A 16,982-nucleotide genomic window follows, 5' to 3' on the forward strand; every position below is an offset into this window, starting at 1 on the left:
CAGTTGGTGAGACGCGGGAGCGGCCTATAAAAGGCCCAGCGTGTGATCGAGAGCCAGCGGTAGTTGGTGAGAGGGGAGCAGCCTATAAAAGGCCCAGCGGGAGATCGAGAGCCAGCGGCAGTTGGTGAGAGGGGAGCAGCCTATAAAAGGCCCAGCGGGAGATCGAGAGCCAGCGGCAGTTGGTGAGACGCGGGAGCAGCCTATAAAAGGCCCAGCGGGAGATCGAGAGCCAGCGGCAGTTGGTGAGACGCGGGAGCGGCCTATAAAAGGCCCAGCGGGAGATCGAGAGCCAGCGGCAGTTGGTGAGACGCGGGGGATCGAGAGCCAGCGGCAGTTGGTGAGACGCGGGAGCAGCCAAGAAAAAGGCCCAGCGGGAGATCGAGAGCCAGCGGCAGTTGGTGAGACGTGGGAGCAGCCTATAAAAAGGCAGCTACAGCGGGAGAGAAAGCAAAATAGAAGTAGAAAGTAATCAAAAAGTGACGTCACAGCCAATGAGGTAAGTGATTGGCTGGTGATTGGTGAGTAGCTTTTCTTTTCTTTTTTATATCAGTAAGTGAACTGTAACATTGTTATTACCAATTTAAGTGTATCTAAGGTTAAAGCATGGCAGGAGAGCTCGGCCATGTGATATGCTCCTCCTGTACCATGTGGGAACTCGGGGACACTTCCGGTGTCCCTGGGCGCTACGTGTGTGGGAAGTGTATCCGCCTCGAGCTCTTGACGGTCCGCGTTGCGGAATTGGAGCTGAGGGTGGATTCACTCTGGAGCATCCACGATGCTGAGAATGACGTGAGTATCACGTGTAGTGAGTTGGTCTTACCGCAGGAGAAGGGTCCACAGCCAGATAGGGAATGGAAGACCAGCAGGAAGAGCAGTGCAAGAAAGATAGTACAGGGGTCCCCTGTGGTCATCCCCCTGCAAAACAGATACACTGCTTTGAGTACTGTTGGGGAGGATGACTCATCAGGGGAGGGCAGCAGCAGCCAAGTTCATGGCACCGTAGGTGGCTCTGCTGCAAAGGAGGGCAGGAAAAAGATTGGGAGCGCGATAGTGATAGGGGATTCGATGGAGAGGGGAATAGATAGGCATTTCTGCGGACGCAACCGAGACTCCAGGATGGTATGTTGCCTCCCTGGTGCAAGGGTCAAGGATGTCTCGGAGCGGGTGCAGGACATTCTGAAATGGGAGGGAGAACAGCCAGTTGTCGTGGTGCACATTGGTACCAACGACATAGGTAAAAAAAGGGATGAGGTCCTACGAAAAGAATTTAAGGAGCTAGGAGCTAAATTAAAAAGTAGGACCTCAAAAGTAGTAATCTTGGGATTGCTACCAGTGCCACGTGCTAGTCAGAGTAGGAATCGCAGGATAGCGCAGATGAATACATGGCTTGAGCGGTGGTGCAGCAGGGAGGGATTCAAATTCTTGGGGCATTGGAACCGGTTCTGGGGGAGGTGGGACCAGTACAAACTGGATGGTCTGCACCTGGGCAGGACCGGAACCAATGTCCTAGGGGGAGTGTTTGCTAGTGCTGTTGGGGAGGAGTTAAACTAATATTGCAGGGGGATGGGAACCTATGCAGGGAGACAAAAATGAGGCAAAAGCAAAAGACAGAAAGGAGATGAGGAAAAGTGGAGGGCAGAGAAACCCAAGGCAAAGAACAAAAAGGGCCACTGTACAGCAAAATTCTAAAAGGACAAAGGGTGTTAAAAAAGCAAGCCTGAAGGCTGTGTGTCTTAATGCAAGGAGTATCCGCAATAAGGTGGATGAATTAACTGTGCAAATAGATGTTAACAAATATGATGTGATTGGGATTACGGAGACGTGGCTCCAGGATGATCAGGGCTGGGAACTCAACATCCAGGGGTATTCAACATTCAGGAAGGATAGAATAAAAGGAAAAGGAGGTGGGGTAGCATTGCTGGTTAAAGAGGAGATTAATGCAATAGTTAGGAAAGACATTAGCTTGGATGATGTGGAATCTATATGGGTAGAGCTGCAGAACACTAAAGGGCAAAAATCGTTAGTGGGAGTTGTGTACAGACCTCCAAACAGTAGTAGTGATGTTGGGGAGGGCATCAAACAGGAAATTAGGAGTGCATGCAATAAAGGTGCAGCAGTTATAATGGGTGACTTTAATATGCACATAGATTGGACCAGCCAAACTGGAAGCAATACGATGGAGGAGGATTTCCTGGAGTGCATAAGGGATGGTTTTCTAGACCAATATGTCGAGGAACCAACTAGGGGGGAGGCCATCTTAGACTGGGTGTTGTGTAATGAGAGAGCATTAATTAGCAATCTCATTGTGCGAGGCCCCTTGGGGAAGAGTGACCATAATATGGTGGAATTCTGCATTAGGATGGAGAATGAAAGTTAATTCAGAGACCATGGTCCAGAACTTAAAGAAGGGTAACTTTGAAGGTATGAGGCATGAATTGGCCAAGATAGATTGGCTAATGATACTTAAGGGGTTGACTGGATGGGCAATGGCAGACATTTAGAGACCGCATGGATGAATTACAACAATTGTACATTCCTGTCTGGCGTAAAAATAAAAAAGGGAAGGTGGCTCAACGGTGGCTATCAAGGGAAATCAGGGATAGTATTAAAGCCAAGGAAATGGCATACAAATTGGCCAGAAATAGCAGCGAACCTGGGGACTGGGAGAAATTTAGAACTCAGCAGAGGAGGACAAAGGGTTTGATTAGGGCAGGGAAAATGGAGTACGAGAAGAAGCTTGCAGGGAACATTAAGGCGGATTGCAAAAGTTTCTATAGGTATGTAAAGAGAAAAAGGTTAGTAAAGACAAACGTAGGTCCCCTGCAGTCAGAATCAGGGGAAGTCATAACGGGGAACAAAGAAATGGCAGACCAATTGAACAAGTACTTTGGTTCGGTATTCACTAAGGAGGACACAAACAACCTTCCGGATATAAAAGTGATCAGAGGGTCTAGTAAGGAGGAGGAACTGAGGGAAATCTTTATTAGTCAGGAAATTGTGTTGGGGAAATTGATGGGATTGAAGGCCGATAAATCCCCAGGGCCTGATGGACTGCATCCCAGAGTACTTAAGGAGGTGGCCTTGGAAATAGCGGATGCATTGACAGTCATTTTCCAACATTCCATTGACTCTGGATCAGTTCCTATTGAGTGGAGGGTAGCAATGTAACCCCACTTTTTAAAAAAGGAGGGAGAGAGAAAACAGGGAATTATAGACCGGTCAGCCTGACCTCAGTAGTGGGTAAAATGATGGAATCAATTATTAAGGATATCATAGCAGCGCATTTGGAAAATGGTGACATGATAGGTCCAAGTCAGCATGGATTTGTAAAAGGGAGATCATGCTTGACAAATCTTCTGGAATTTTTTGAGGATGTTTCCAATAAAGTGGACAAAGGAGTACCAGTTGATGTGGTATATTTGGACTTTCAGAAGGCTTTTGACAAGGTCCCACACAGGAGATTAATGTGCAAAGTTAAAGCACATGGGATTGGGGGTAGTGTGCTGACGTGGATTGAGAACTGGTTGTCAGACAGGAAGCAAAGAGTAGGAGTAAATGGGTACTTTTCGAAATGGCAGGCAGTGACTAGTGGGGTACCGCAGGATTCTGTGCTGGGGCCCCAGTTGTTTACATTGTACATTAATGATTTAGACGAGGGGATTAAATGTAGTATCTCCAAATTTGCGGATGACACTAAGTTGGGTGGCAGTGTGAGCTGCGAGGAGGATGCTATGAGGCTGCAGAGTGACTTGGATAGGTTAGGTGAGTGGGCAAATGCGTGGCAGATGAAGTATAATGTGGATAAATGTGAGGTTATCCACTTTGGTGGTAAAAACAGAGAGACAGACTATTATCTGAATGGTGACAGATTAGGAAAAGGGAAGGTGCAACGAGACCTGGGTGTCGTGGTACATCAGTCATTGAAGGTTGGCATGCAGGTACAGCAGGCGGTTAAGAAAGCAAATGGCATGTTGGCCTTCATAGCGAGGGGATTTGAGTACAGGGGCAGGGAGGTGTTGCTACAGTTGTACAGGGCCTTGGTGAGGCCACACCTGGAGTATTGTGTACAGTTTTGGTCTCCTAACTTGAGGAAGGACATTCTTGCTATTGAGGGAGTGCAGCGAAGATTCACCAGACTGATTCCCGGGATGGTGGGACTGACCTATCAAGAAAGACTGGATCAACTGGGCTTGTATTCACTGGAGTTCAGAAGAATGAGAGGGGACCTCATAGAAACGTTTAAAATTCTGACGGGTTTGGACAGGTTGGATGCAGGAAGAATGTTCCCAATGTTGGGGAAGTCCAGAACCAGAGGTCACAGTCTAAGGATAAGGGGTAAGCCATTTAGGACCGAGATAAGGAGAAACTTCTTCACCCAGAGAGTGGTGAACCTGTGGAATTCTCTACCACAGAAAGTAGTTGAGGCCAATTCACTAAATATATTCAAAAGGGAGTTAGATGAAGTCCTTACAACTCGGGGGATCAAGGGGTATGGCGTGAAAGCAGGAAGGGGGTACTGAAGTTTCATGTTCAGCCATGAACTCATTGAATGGCGGTGCAGGCTAGAAGGGCTGAATGGCCTGCTCCTGCACCTATTTTCTATGTTTCTATGTTTCTATGTCTCATCCGAAAGGCGGCACCTTCGACAGTGCAGTACTCCCTCATTACTCGATTTATGTGCTCCAGTTCCTGGAGTGGGACTTCAACCCACAGCCTTCTGACTCTGGCAAGAGTGCTAGCCACTGAGCCACAGCTGACACTGCTGGAAGGCGGAAGCACTTGGTTGGGGGTGTGTTTTTGTAATTCTCCAAGATGCCTTCTGGTGGTTTAGCCTTGTATACCAATGGCATCTATGAGAGGTCTGTGCTCTTTATACATAACTTTCTATGCTGTAGGCTGCTCCCCCAAAGAGCACTGTAAAGTGACTGTTTCAAATTGCTGATTGTGTAGTGTAATTGCATAGTTACATCATCACCCATTGACATGGACAAAATTTATAAGGATAGGATTTTAGAAATCATAATATCAAAAAGGGCATGGTGCCAATCTAGCAAAATCTAGTAGGCTTCGATTCCTCAATTGCCTGAAACCTGGGCTATAAGGGCAAGAGGCCGTAGAGTGATTTTAAGTGGCTGTTTGTCCAGTGTCGGTACAGCAAACAATTCAGAAAGCAAATGGTATGTTGGCCTTTATTACAAGAGGATTTGAGTATAAGAGTAAAGGTATCTTACTGCAATTATAGTAGGACAGGTCCCTGGTGCAGTCACACCTGGAGTATTGTGTACAGTTCTGGTCTCCTTGCCTCAGGAAGGATATACTTGCCAAAGAAGGAGTGCAACAAAGGTTCACTCGACTGATTCCTGAGATGGGGGGATTGTCCTATGAGGAGAGATTGAGTAGACTAGGCCTATATTCTCGAGAGTTTAGAAGAATGAGAGGTGATTTCATTGAAACATACAAAATTCTTACAGGGCTTGACAGGGTAGATGCAGGGTAGGCTGGGGAGTCTAGAACCAGGGGTCACAGTCTCAGAATCAGGGGTTGGCCATTTAGGACTGAGATGAGGAGAAACTTCTTCACTCAGAGGGTGGTGAATCTTTGGATTTCTCTACCCCAGAGGGTTGTGGAAGCTCAATTGTGTGAGTATATTCAAGACACAGATTGATACACTTTTTGGAAATTAAGGGATAGTGCAGGAAAGTGGAGTTGAGATAGATCAACTATGATCTCATTAAATGGCAGAGCAGGCTTGAGAGGTCAAATGACATACTCCTATTCCTGTGTTCAATGGTGTTTTGCTTTTTATAGGAGTTGGTGAGAATCAAAATACACAAATACTTGGATTGACTAAATGGAGGTCTAAAGTGTTGGGAATGGAAGATCATGTACTGAGAAATAAATTGGTGTGGACACATACAAGTGCTCCCAGTTCTGGTGCAACTGAATGCAGGATAAAGCTCCTTGACTTATTCCCAACTTCAAGGGCACTCCCTCCTGTTAGTGTTGCTTTTTCCATGTATCACACCAATCATTCTTTAACCTATCATTATAATTCTCTAGGCCCGTGTAGTGAGAGGACTCTTGTAGCTAGCAGACAGAATTTCACCTCATCAGTCTGGGCTGAATATGCTGCCAGAGGTGAATGATCAGTTTTTACCCCACTGTGCCGCCTACTTAGTACATTTTTCAGTACCTGTGTGATCAGAACAATGGTGTTGCAACTGGGGTACCATGACTACTTTTCTTCCCAGGCAGATACTTAATGTTCAACAATCCAGGATGGCAAAGGTTTTTAGTATTTGACTTCCATAAGTGTGTTCCTTTTTGACTTACAATCTAAAGCTCACTGAAAAATCATATACTGCTACCTTTTCGTGGTAATCCCCAGGTTTTGGACCTTTTTAATGTCATTTTCAGCCATTAATTTTATTGATGTATTTGTATAATTTGGAAAAGAAGTTGAGTAGGAAATGGCAGTTTTCTCATGGGGTTGACTAAAGATGAGAAACTAAACTAATGCCAGTTTCTTCTGAAAAGTAGTTATGGACTCCAGCAATTGCTTGCCTTCATATCTGAGATGAGTACGGTTAAGCCAGCTGGATATAGTTCTGTTTTAAACCTTCTACAAGGTTGCATCGGTCAATTCTGTTGTAAGGCTGCTAGGGTGTTTGGCAGCAGTATCAACATGAGTTGCCACTTTTACAGCAGAATGGGAGAACAGCAGGCAAATAAGATGGAGATAATGCAACAATAATTGACAAGTTTCATTTTATATTTCAGATCGTGAGGACCAGTCAATCCTGTGCACGTGAGTATCTTCTGTTTGTCTCTTTTTTTTTCTAAATGCATGTTTTTAAAAAGACACTTTCATTGGCTGCAGTTTCCCAAGAAGTCTCTTCCAGTTTTCCATGTTGGAGGAAGTGACGTCATGTCAAATCTCTTGCCTGCTAAAAATGCAATGTACATGTAAAATAAATTCCATAGTATAACAAACCCCCGCATAAATGCCATACTCTAAAGTTGGTGCTCACGTTGCTTTTGCATATGTCCCAAACAATGGTAACTTTCAAAGGGCGGTCCTGATGTGCTTACATTCGCAAATCAGCTGTGCCAAGCCGTCGTATCTCTCTTTGGATCCTAAGAAAAGAAGTCGATGTAGATTTCAACTTGAGGATTATAACACTAGGAGAGAATCTGGTCTTGAAGATGTACTGAATGTATTAAATATGTTCTTTTGATAAGCGTCTTGACAGAAAAGTTGAAGAGCTGTTGGAGGATTGCAGGCGCCACCAATGGAACCTCTGGGCCATTCCTTGACTGACACTGTAGGGCAAGACTTGCCACTAAGGAGCCAGTTGCTCTATCAGTAGGTCTTGACAGGCATTGCAGTATCAGCCTTTTTGTTATTTTGCTTGGAGCTTCTACCACTGTGGGAGCCGTTGTTCCTGACTGGACCAAATCCAGTTCCACCTCCTCAGCAATTACTCTTTTTCTCACAAGCCCACTTTGGATATGAGAGAGGATCAGCACCGTTGCTTGGGTCCAGGGAATCATCAGGGGTATTCTCCACATTTTCATCCTAAGTCTCTGATTTTAACATTTGTGATCTAGCCCAATCATCTGAAGGACCCTCAACTTGTGGCGATATAGTTGTGTTTGAGACTTTTTTGTCCTCCTTCATCTAGATATTTTGCTTCTGTATTTTAGATTTCCCTTGTAGGTGGTGAGCCTTAGCTCCTTGCATTCTTGAAACATTGTCTCTAGCCATGAGATCTAGATAAGCTTCTGAGAGCCCAGGATAACTAACATAAAACCCTCTAAATTGTTTGTAACTGAATCTATCCTGTCCTGCTATGGGAATTTTTTTTCCATCTTTGAAAAACAGTAGGGCATCATCACATCGGACCTTGTTTTAGACTTGAACTGATGAGCAAATTTACATCCAAACAATTTCAGAACAGGGTCGCCCTTCAGTCCATCTATCTACACTGTTCTCTTGGTGCATTTTTAATTAACCCTGCATTTCATTTTGTTTTTGAGAACCTGTCTAGTTTGTTCTCAGAACCTTTTCAGGGTTTCTTGTTTCACCATCTGTGCAGGTAGTCGGTTCCACATACTTAACCTTTTAGTAATATAGTTCCTCCTGCATTTCCTAATTTTTTTTGTCCTTAATTTGTAAGCATGGCCCCCTTTATTGTGCAGTCAATGAACAAGTGAATGCGTAACAGTAATATAATGCAACGTTACAATAGATTTGCTAACCAGTATCTAAAGTTAATTTTTTAGGTATCTGTACAAGGTGTTCCCTTTCGTCCGCCGTGGGACTTTCACAAAATACCGATCACTGTAGTCTATCTCTCTCTATGCCATTCGCACATCTTGTGTGCACTTGTAACTGGCTTATGAGATCCTTCACAGGAAACCACTGCCATAGCCATCCAGAAGGGAGTTGACATTCCATGTGATAAGTTTTATTTGTAAACTGAGAAGTTTCATCTGCAGCCAGAAGCAAAGCTTGGTGTGTAGGTGCTTTGTTTGATATATTTTTGGGCAAAAGCTTGTCTGGTTGACGATCTCCATAGACTATCTTGTCTTTGCAAGGGGTGTATCTATGGGCGAACTTTATGATTATCACCCAACATTGCAACGAACAAGGTAGGACCCATTCCTGGACTCTCCGATGTAACATTGAAGCTAAATGGATTCCAAACTGTAGGATGACTTTCAGTATAACCCCTAGCTCAGGTTAGAACAGCCAATGGTTTAAGCAGCTTGCCAATGCACCTACACAAAGATTCGCACACAGGTAATCCAGAACATTTTCTCAAACTTCTTCACATTACTGGACAGCTCCTCCCTTTCTGCTCAAGAGTAAATCATCCAGGTCTCTGTCAAAGAAACACGTGCTTCTGTACTCATTTGCTCTAATATACAACGTATTACAGAAGATGAGAGAAGAGGGATTGAAGGCGATTCTGATATTCCAGCTGTATGGATCAATTTTAGGGAAATGTTGAACCATAGCATTATTTAAATTCATAGAACTATAGAATAATACAGCACAGAGAGGCCATTTGACCCGTCGTGCCTGTGCTGGCTCTCTAATTCGTCCCACTTCCCTACACTTTCCCCATAGCCCTGTTTGTTCCTTTTTTAAGTATATATTCAGTCCCCTTTTGAAAGTTACTATTGAATCTGCTTCTCAAGCAATGCATTGCAAATCACCATAACTTGCTAAGTAAAAAATATTTCTCCATCTCCCCCTGGCTTTTTTGGCAATTATCTTAAATTTGTGTCCACTGGTTACTGACCCTTATCTAAACCCCACATACTTTTGAATACTTCTAGTAAATAACCCGTTATCTTTTGTTCTAAGGAGAGCAATTGCAGCTTCTCTAGTTTCTCCACATAACTCCACATTCTCGTAAATCTCTTCTGCACCCTCTCTAAGGCCTTGGCATCCTTTCTAAAGTGTGGTGCCCAGAATTGGAGGTTTACCATAGCTTCCTTGCTTTTGTATTCCATGTCCCTATTTATAAAGCCAGGGATCCCATATTTTTTTTTAACAGCCATACCAGCTTGTCCTGCCACCTTCAAAAGATGTTTGTGAATCTCCTGGCCTCTCCGTTCCTGCACCCCCTTAAAACATTTTTACCATTTAGTTTATACGCTGTCTCATTTTTCCTTCAAAAATGCATCACAAATTGACCATATTCTGAAATCCAAAACTTGACCAATAAAGATTCTTTGTGCTCAGTCTAAAGAATTTGTGTGGTTCAGCATCATTACAGGTGTTGAGGTGGCCTGTGAGTTTACATTAAACGTTTGGAATAAAGAGGGTTTAAAAAAAATATATATCATTAACTGATGCAGGAAATGTGTTGTATGATTTGACTGGGAAATCTGTGATATAAAGCGGGGAAGAGGCTGAGCAAAGAGCAAGGCATTTGAATATAGATTTTAGAAATTAGAGAATGTAGATTATCAATTGGGTCTTGAAATGAGGGAAATTTGGAAGAAAAATATTTTGTTTATATAATTTAACTGAAAGGAAAAGATGCTTTTGACAATGTTTTTCTCGCCTTTTCTTGGGTTTACAGCAGCCCATGAGGATCTTGACCAAGTGTGTGCATGATCCTGAACCAGTTTATTCCCAAGTGTACTTGGTTTAGACATGTCGGACTGATAGACTAAATGCTTCATAATTGATCCATTTTGAGTTCTATGGTTTTTTTTCTTTGAATATTTAGTATTTTGCAAAGATGAATTGATAGTACTGCCAAATATACCAAAAATTTATTTTTTATTGAGGGAGGGAATCTGTATTGCAGTTAAATTAAACCTTTATTTCTGTTCCAAATTTCACAACCACGTAGGTGAAACACTAAAATGTAAGTCTATTGCTTTGCAGAGGAGAATCTGGTGCTGGTAAGACAGAAAACACCAAGAAAGTGATTCAGTACTTAGCTCACGTTGCCTCATCGCATAAGTCTAGAAAGGAACAAGTAAGTGTCTTTTGACTTTGGTATGCAGTTGAATGCTATTCATAAAAGTCACAGTTGAATACTGATCATTATTTATAACAAAGCTTTTTAATCTGTATGAAATTCAGTTGAAATGTACAATACTAAACATTGTGAGCAGTCCGTACAGTGATTATAGATGCCCTGTTTCCTGTTAAATTTTATTCTATTGAAATTGTAATTTTGAACATATTGTAGCTTAACATTTCATACTGCCTGTCAGAAAGGCTGTTAAATCCCTTTAACAAAGTAAATGCTTGAACAATTCTTACATATTTTTGCATGCCATTGATAACACTTTCCCCCTTCAACATTTGCAGCAGTCTACGGTGTTAGCATACGTGAGTGGGTTATTATAATTTGATTCGCATATTTTGCACTTTTTATGCGTTATATACAGATCTGTTAGCTGTTTGGGGAGTGGTGAAGCTTCTTTTATTGGTTTCTGGAACAACAAATGCTCTTTTCTAATTCGGCAGCGAATTAGGGTGTGTAACTGCTCCCTGATTGAATTAAATGGTGGCATTGAAAATGTGATGCAATTCATGCCTTTTTATCAGCACTTTCTGCTGCAGGAGTGGAACTAGGTAAAATGGTAATTGACATCAGTGCAAATACCTGTTTTCAATGCAGCTTTAAATGTTACGGCAACTATCCAATTCTGTGTGGTCTGAACTGATATCCAGTTACTGCAATGACCTTATTGCATCAGGAGCTGACAGTGACTCATAACATTTTTAATTTGCATTGTTCAATTTTAAACCCTAGTCCTATTTAATGTTAGCACCTTGATTGGTCTGAGAAGTCACGGCAACGATAAATATTTCAAATTTCAGAAGCTTTGGTCATTTTGCTGGGCAAAACGTCTAGCTATTTGGATGGTTTTGGGGAGCAGGTTACAGCTCAGATCTGTATATTATTTATGTTGCATGCTTTGGGTGTAAAGGTGGTGTAAATGTATCCTAAAACTTTTGTTCGAATTGGAGGTGATTGTTTATAACAGAACGTTTAATAACTCCAATGGGATGCTTCCCATCCTGGAAAAAAATCTAACCCTTTCCAGTCCAGAAACTGACTGAGCCCTCTGGCACCCATTAAAACAACATATGTTACTATTGCAGGTGTTCAAAACCAACATGACCCCTCTTTGCCTACTATAGCCTCTCATGCAGTCTAAAAATATGAAAACTACTACCATATTGTGGAAGGGCGAGGAAACAATGTTTCTGTCTAGAAATTGGGCTTTTTCCACCTCATGCAAGTTTGACTCCTCAATCGTATAACTGAAGTGGTTTCAACATTTACCCATTTATTTAAATTGTAATTGCATGGCTATAGATCTGAAAACTCTCTAACAGAATAAGTCGGTTCAATGAATACATCTTTGGGCACTCAATGAGAGAGTTTGTCGGAGGATGAAAAGTTCCCCCTCCGGAATATTGCCTGTTGGCTTTTGCTGCAGTCAAGATGTCCATTTGCTTTGGGAGGTACCTGTTGCGGCTTCTGGCCAGGAAAGGGTTATTTTTCACAAATTGTAGATGGGAAGTAAGAGAATATGGGCACCCCCAGTGTAAATTTTCAAATCACATATTTGGTATTAAGTGGACTGGTAACAATCAAACAATTCAATCAAGATATAAAAACCAAGTGTGCTTAAGTTTAAATTGATTTTGACTAACGAACTCTCAATTGCCCACAATCAGAATCTGTTCAGCAATTAGCTTCTAGTCAGTGCTCCACTTAAGTACCAGCAGTACACAACAATTAATGACTCTGGCATTTTAGGTTCTGCCAGATGTTTCACTGGATCACCACAGCTTTTTCACAGAAATTGAAATTTTAAAAAGTTCCTCAACTATTGGAGCCCCTGAGTTTTTATTTTCACTCCTCCAAAAAAAATCAAGGTTGTCCAGAATTTAGATGTTCAGAATTTTGAGTGCCCTGTGTCAGGATAAGTTTTTCACATGGTGAACACCAGTCTTGATGCACAGATATGTGCAATGACTGTCCAAAATGCAACTCTGACACTTCTAACCATGTGCTGTATTAGTCACGTGTGCATCTCTGCGTAAAACTCAAGTCTCACTATTGCATTGTAGAGCTGCAAAGGTCCTTCAATTGATGTACCCACCGACTCGGATGAAGTAATTCTGTTGTGGAAAAAATTACTTTGGATCTGAATGTGTGATGCTTCTAATTGGCAAAATGGCATTGTATACTTCCAAATGTCAAATTTTCAGATGTCCAAATTTGGTCCACTTTAAAACAAAAATTGTAATGTCGTATTCAGACAAGACTGCTTTACAGCTCTACTAGATTGAACAATTTCCATGTCTTGCTTCTCACCTGCCTAACTTAGCACTAATGCTAAAGAAAGCTACTGACCTATTCTAACATTGTTATAAATGGTGAAATTGATCACTAATTAGTCACCGTGTTTTCTTCAGTGCATATTTCAAAAATAATGTCAGAAGTATGGCATGGCTCAAATTAAGGGGCTATGTTTGTTTGTTACTGTGGTAACTCGTGTTGAAACCCCAGGTCATTCTTTGCGATCTTCCATTTTCCCGCTTCTAAGACGGCCTTAAATGGCAATTAGTGCTGTGTTCAAGGGAATCGAGTGAAGACAAGTATCTGAATCCCAGTGCATCCATATTGTGAAGAGGCTGCCAAGATTCTCCATAAGAAGATTCCTTGGCTTGGATCAGGGAAACATTTAACATCAATCAAGCAAGCTACATCATTTGTGTCCCAGTTGATAAAGCTTTTCTGTGTATCTCAATTTTCCTAATCTTGAATATTGGGAGTGTAGGAACCTCTATCTGATTTCATCACCCATAAACTATGGGTTCTCCTGGGTCTATCTGCTGGATTATTAAGAACCAATATTCTCTGGAGCCGTTAAGCTTGTATCAATATTTTGACTAGTTGCAAAAGTCTCAATTGTTTGGTACTTGCCATTCATGTGTTTGCTTGTTTCAAGTGAGCATTCCCCTGGCTCGAGATGTGAGTGAACCATAAGTGATTAATAACATGCTTAGTGAAGGTGTGGTGTCTTTAAATGTGATATTGGAGTGCTGTGTTAGAGGTGTATTGTTTCTGGTGATTTTTAAAAAACTTAAGTGGCATATATGTGCATGAATTGCCAAAGGGGTGGTGGTGAAATGAAAATCCTGCAGGTCTTTCAAGTAATTGGACAGAACTTTGCCTCGACCTTGATGTTCAAGATATCTTAATAGAAGTAATGGTGTGGATTTGTCATGAGGGCTGAACTTTGTGAACTAGTTAAACAATGCAAAGTAATTCTTCAACTCTATAGTGTGGAATAAGTCTTGGTACATGTCTGTCACATGGTACAAGGCAGAATCTTTCTGCTCAACATTAATTGTTCTATTTTTTTTAAATATTTTGTTCTATCCCTCACTTTAGGCCTCTGGTCAAGAGCAGTATGTGACCTGATTCTTTCTATCTAAATATTGCTGCTCCAGAGCCACCTGCTGGTAGAGAGGAAATCCTCTCGATGTTTCATCTGACATGAAATTGTCTAGCATCCATTTGTGAACATAGAGTTCTCTTTTCTCTTGAACTCTCTCTTACTCTGCCTCCACCCCCATCCTGCAATAATGGCACTGCCACGGTGGGGGGAGCTGCTTGTCTTGGAGAAATTATTGGCTTGTTTTCAAATTAAAATGGATGCTTGGACAACATACAGTTCAATTGCCGATGTTTATGAATAACAGAATTTAACTTATCCCAGATGGCCCGTCTGGGAAAATATTTCTCCATGTAGCAGTTAAATATGTTTGCATTCCATTTCAGGATGACCAAAAGCATATATTTGTACCCTCATGGCAGTCAGCTGTTACTTCTAAAGCCTTTCATGTTGCATCAAAGTTTCTTGCAGATCTGTAAACAATACTTCAAAGTCCTCACAATCCTCCAAAGTCCTCACAATCCTCTAACAAGTTCTGTGCAAAGCAGATATTTCACTAACTAATCTAAGTACTGCTGTGATTACAGGGAGAGCTTGAGAAGCAACTGCTCCAAGCCAATCCTATTCTTGAAGCCTTCGGCAATGCAAAAACTGTGAAAAATGACAACTCTTCCCGATTTGTGAGTAAAAATTATTACAATGTCTGTTTAGACTAGTGAACTACAGTATGACCATGGTTTTAGCTATGCTTTTCAATTACTCACTTTGTTACGGGTTGCCTAGTTTATATGGCTTTGCGCCCCAAAGCATCCTTTGCTACAAATGTGTTTAATGAAATGCGCTAATGAAAATTGAGCCAAAGCAAGCACCTTTTGTCTCCTTTAAACCTTGAAGATTGGAGCAACAAATATATATCGGTGTGTGTCTATTTTCTTAAGTCTGTATTTCCAAGTGTTTAACTTGTATATTCCTCTGCTTTTAATGAACAGGGTAAATTTATTCGAATCAACTTTGATGTGAATGGCTACATTGTCGGAGCCAATATTGAAACTTGTATCCTTTACAGCTATGAACAGCCACTGAAACATTCTTTGCTACACGGACTTGCCTCAGTCGGGTTACTCAAAGTGGAATGTGAACATGTCAATGCATCGCCCGATGTGGCTGTAACAAAGTTTTGGCATTGTAAAATTTGACATGCCTTTGCTTGTCTAGGGTTTGAAGTTTTGTTCTATGCCCCTGATCAGATATAGAAGCACCTGAGATTTTGAAATGTTGTTATGGAATCGGTTCCTGTCCTGTGGAGCTTTTTGGATTACCCATTGATGACCCAGTGGTACCCCAAAATAAAAAGGAGGGAAAGCGAAAAAGCTACCTTTTTAAGTAGTAAAATCAGTTGTTATTTTACCACGTTGGCTTTTCAAGCAACAATAAAATATAATATAAGGCTTTATCTGATGGTTAAAATCGAAGAATGGGCCTGGAATTAGTAAATGGTAGCAGAGCTACCATTGAGAGGCAGAAGGAAGCATTTGAGAGGAAGAAAGATTACATTTATTAATCATGGAGAAGTAGAGACATTTAGATGATGGAAGGTCTGAGTTGACTTGAGTGGAAATGAAACACAAGGGAAGGAAATTAATTAAGGATTGCAACAAACTACTGTGACAAAAGGAGGAAATTTATTGCTGCATGAGGAAAAAAGCCATATAATTGCAGGAGATTTTAATTATGCAAACTTGAAGAATGGAGTCCGTGTGAGGTCAGTTTGTAAAGCAGACCTGCAAACATGGTGAATGAAGCATGTTTTTTGTTCTGGGCTTCATTATCTTCATGTTGTAATGTTTTGTGGAACAGACTATCCCAGTGACGTAAATACAGAATAAGATTAAATTATTTCCTCCTTCAGGGCATAGAGGGAAGTGTTATTTGGAAAATTGGTCTAATCACACCCTAAAATAGGGACCGAGACAAGCTGTTACATGGTCTTAATGTCTCACTTCTTCACTTCGCCAATCTTTACTGAATTATATTCATGCAGTTTATAGAATCATGGAATAGTACAGCACAGAAGGAGGCCATTTGGCTCATCGAGTCTTTTTTAAAGATCAATCCTGTTAGTCCCACTCCCTGGCACTTTCCCCCATATCCCTGCAATTTTTTTCTCCAAGTATTTAACTAATTCCCTTTTGAAAGCGATTATTGAATCTGTTTCCACCACTATCAGGCAGTGCATTCCAAATCCAAACCACTCGTTACATAAAGTTTTCCCTCATGTCGCCTCTGGTTCTTTTGCCAATCACCTTACATCTGTGGATACATTGGAAACAGTTGCCCTATTTACTGGACCTAAACCCTTCTGATTTTAAACATCTCATCAAATCTCTGCATAGTCTTCTCTGTTTTAAGGAGAACAACCCCAGCTTCTCTAGTCTATCCACATAACTGTATTCCCTCATCCCTTGAACCATTCTAGTAAATATCTTCGGTACCTCACCGAAGCCTTCACATCTTTCCTGGTGTGTGGTGCCCAGAATTGGACACAATACTCTACCTGGGGCTGAATTAGTGTTTTGTATAGCTTTACCCAAACTTCCTGGCTTTTGTCATCTATGCCTCTATTTATAAAGCCCAGGATCCCATTTGCTTTATTAACCACTGTGTGATAACCTGTCCTACCACCTGAAAAGATTTGTGCACAAACATCCCCAGGCCTCTTGTTATTGCACTCCCTTTTAAAATTGTCATCATAGGCGGTCCCTCGAACGAGGATGACTTGCTTCCACAAGAGTTCACGGATGTTTCAATGAACCATTTTGCTGTATGGGTCGTTCCTCATTCCATTCTACCAATCACACTTTTTTTACGTTGAATTTCATCTGCCAAGTGTCCACCCATTCCACCAGCCTGTCTGTGTCCTCTTGAAACCCATTGCTATCAACCTCACTGTTTACTGCACTTCCAAGTATCCTGTCATCTGCAAATTTTGAAATTGTGCCCTGTACCCCCAAGTCATTAATGTATAT

General features: G+C 41.6%; 1 protein-coding gene across 2 annotated transcripts in view; it reads left to right on the forward strand.

The window, feature by feature from the left end:
* LOC139229937 (myosin-9-like) overlaps positions 1-16,982 on the forward strand; it is a 148,066-nt gene that overhangs the window by 65,662 nt on the left and 65,422 nt on the right. Inside the window, exons 4-8 of one of the 2 annotated variants that reach the window (XM_070861586.1) lie at positions 6,781-6,808; positions 10,412-10,505; positions 10,844-10,864; positions 14,544-14,636; positions 14,946-15,009. In XM_070861586.1, coding sequence (XP_070717687.1) covers positions 6,781-6,808; positions 10,412-10,505; positions 10,844-10,864; positions 14,544-14,636; positions 14,946-15,009 — 300 coding nt within the window. The remainder of the gene's footprint in view (positions 1-6,780; positions 6,809-10,411; positions 10,506-10,843; positions 10,865-14,543; positions 14,637-14,945; positions 15,010-16,982) is intronic. The other variant, XM_070861587.1, reaches the window with a different exon arrangement.

The sequence above is a fragment of the Pristiophorus japonicus genome, chromosome 19 (assembly GCF_044704955.1).
Source record: "Pristiophorus japonicus isolate sPriJap1 chromosome 19, sPriJap1.hap1, whole genome shotgun sequence".
In the NCBI taxonomy this organism is placed as follows: domain Eukaryota; kingdom Metazoa; phylum Chordata; class Chondrichthyes; family Pristiophoridae; genus Pristiophorus; species Pristiophorus japonicus.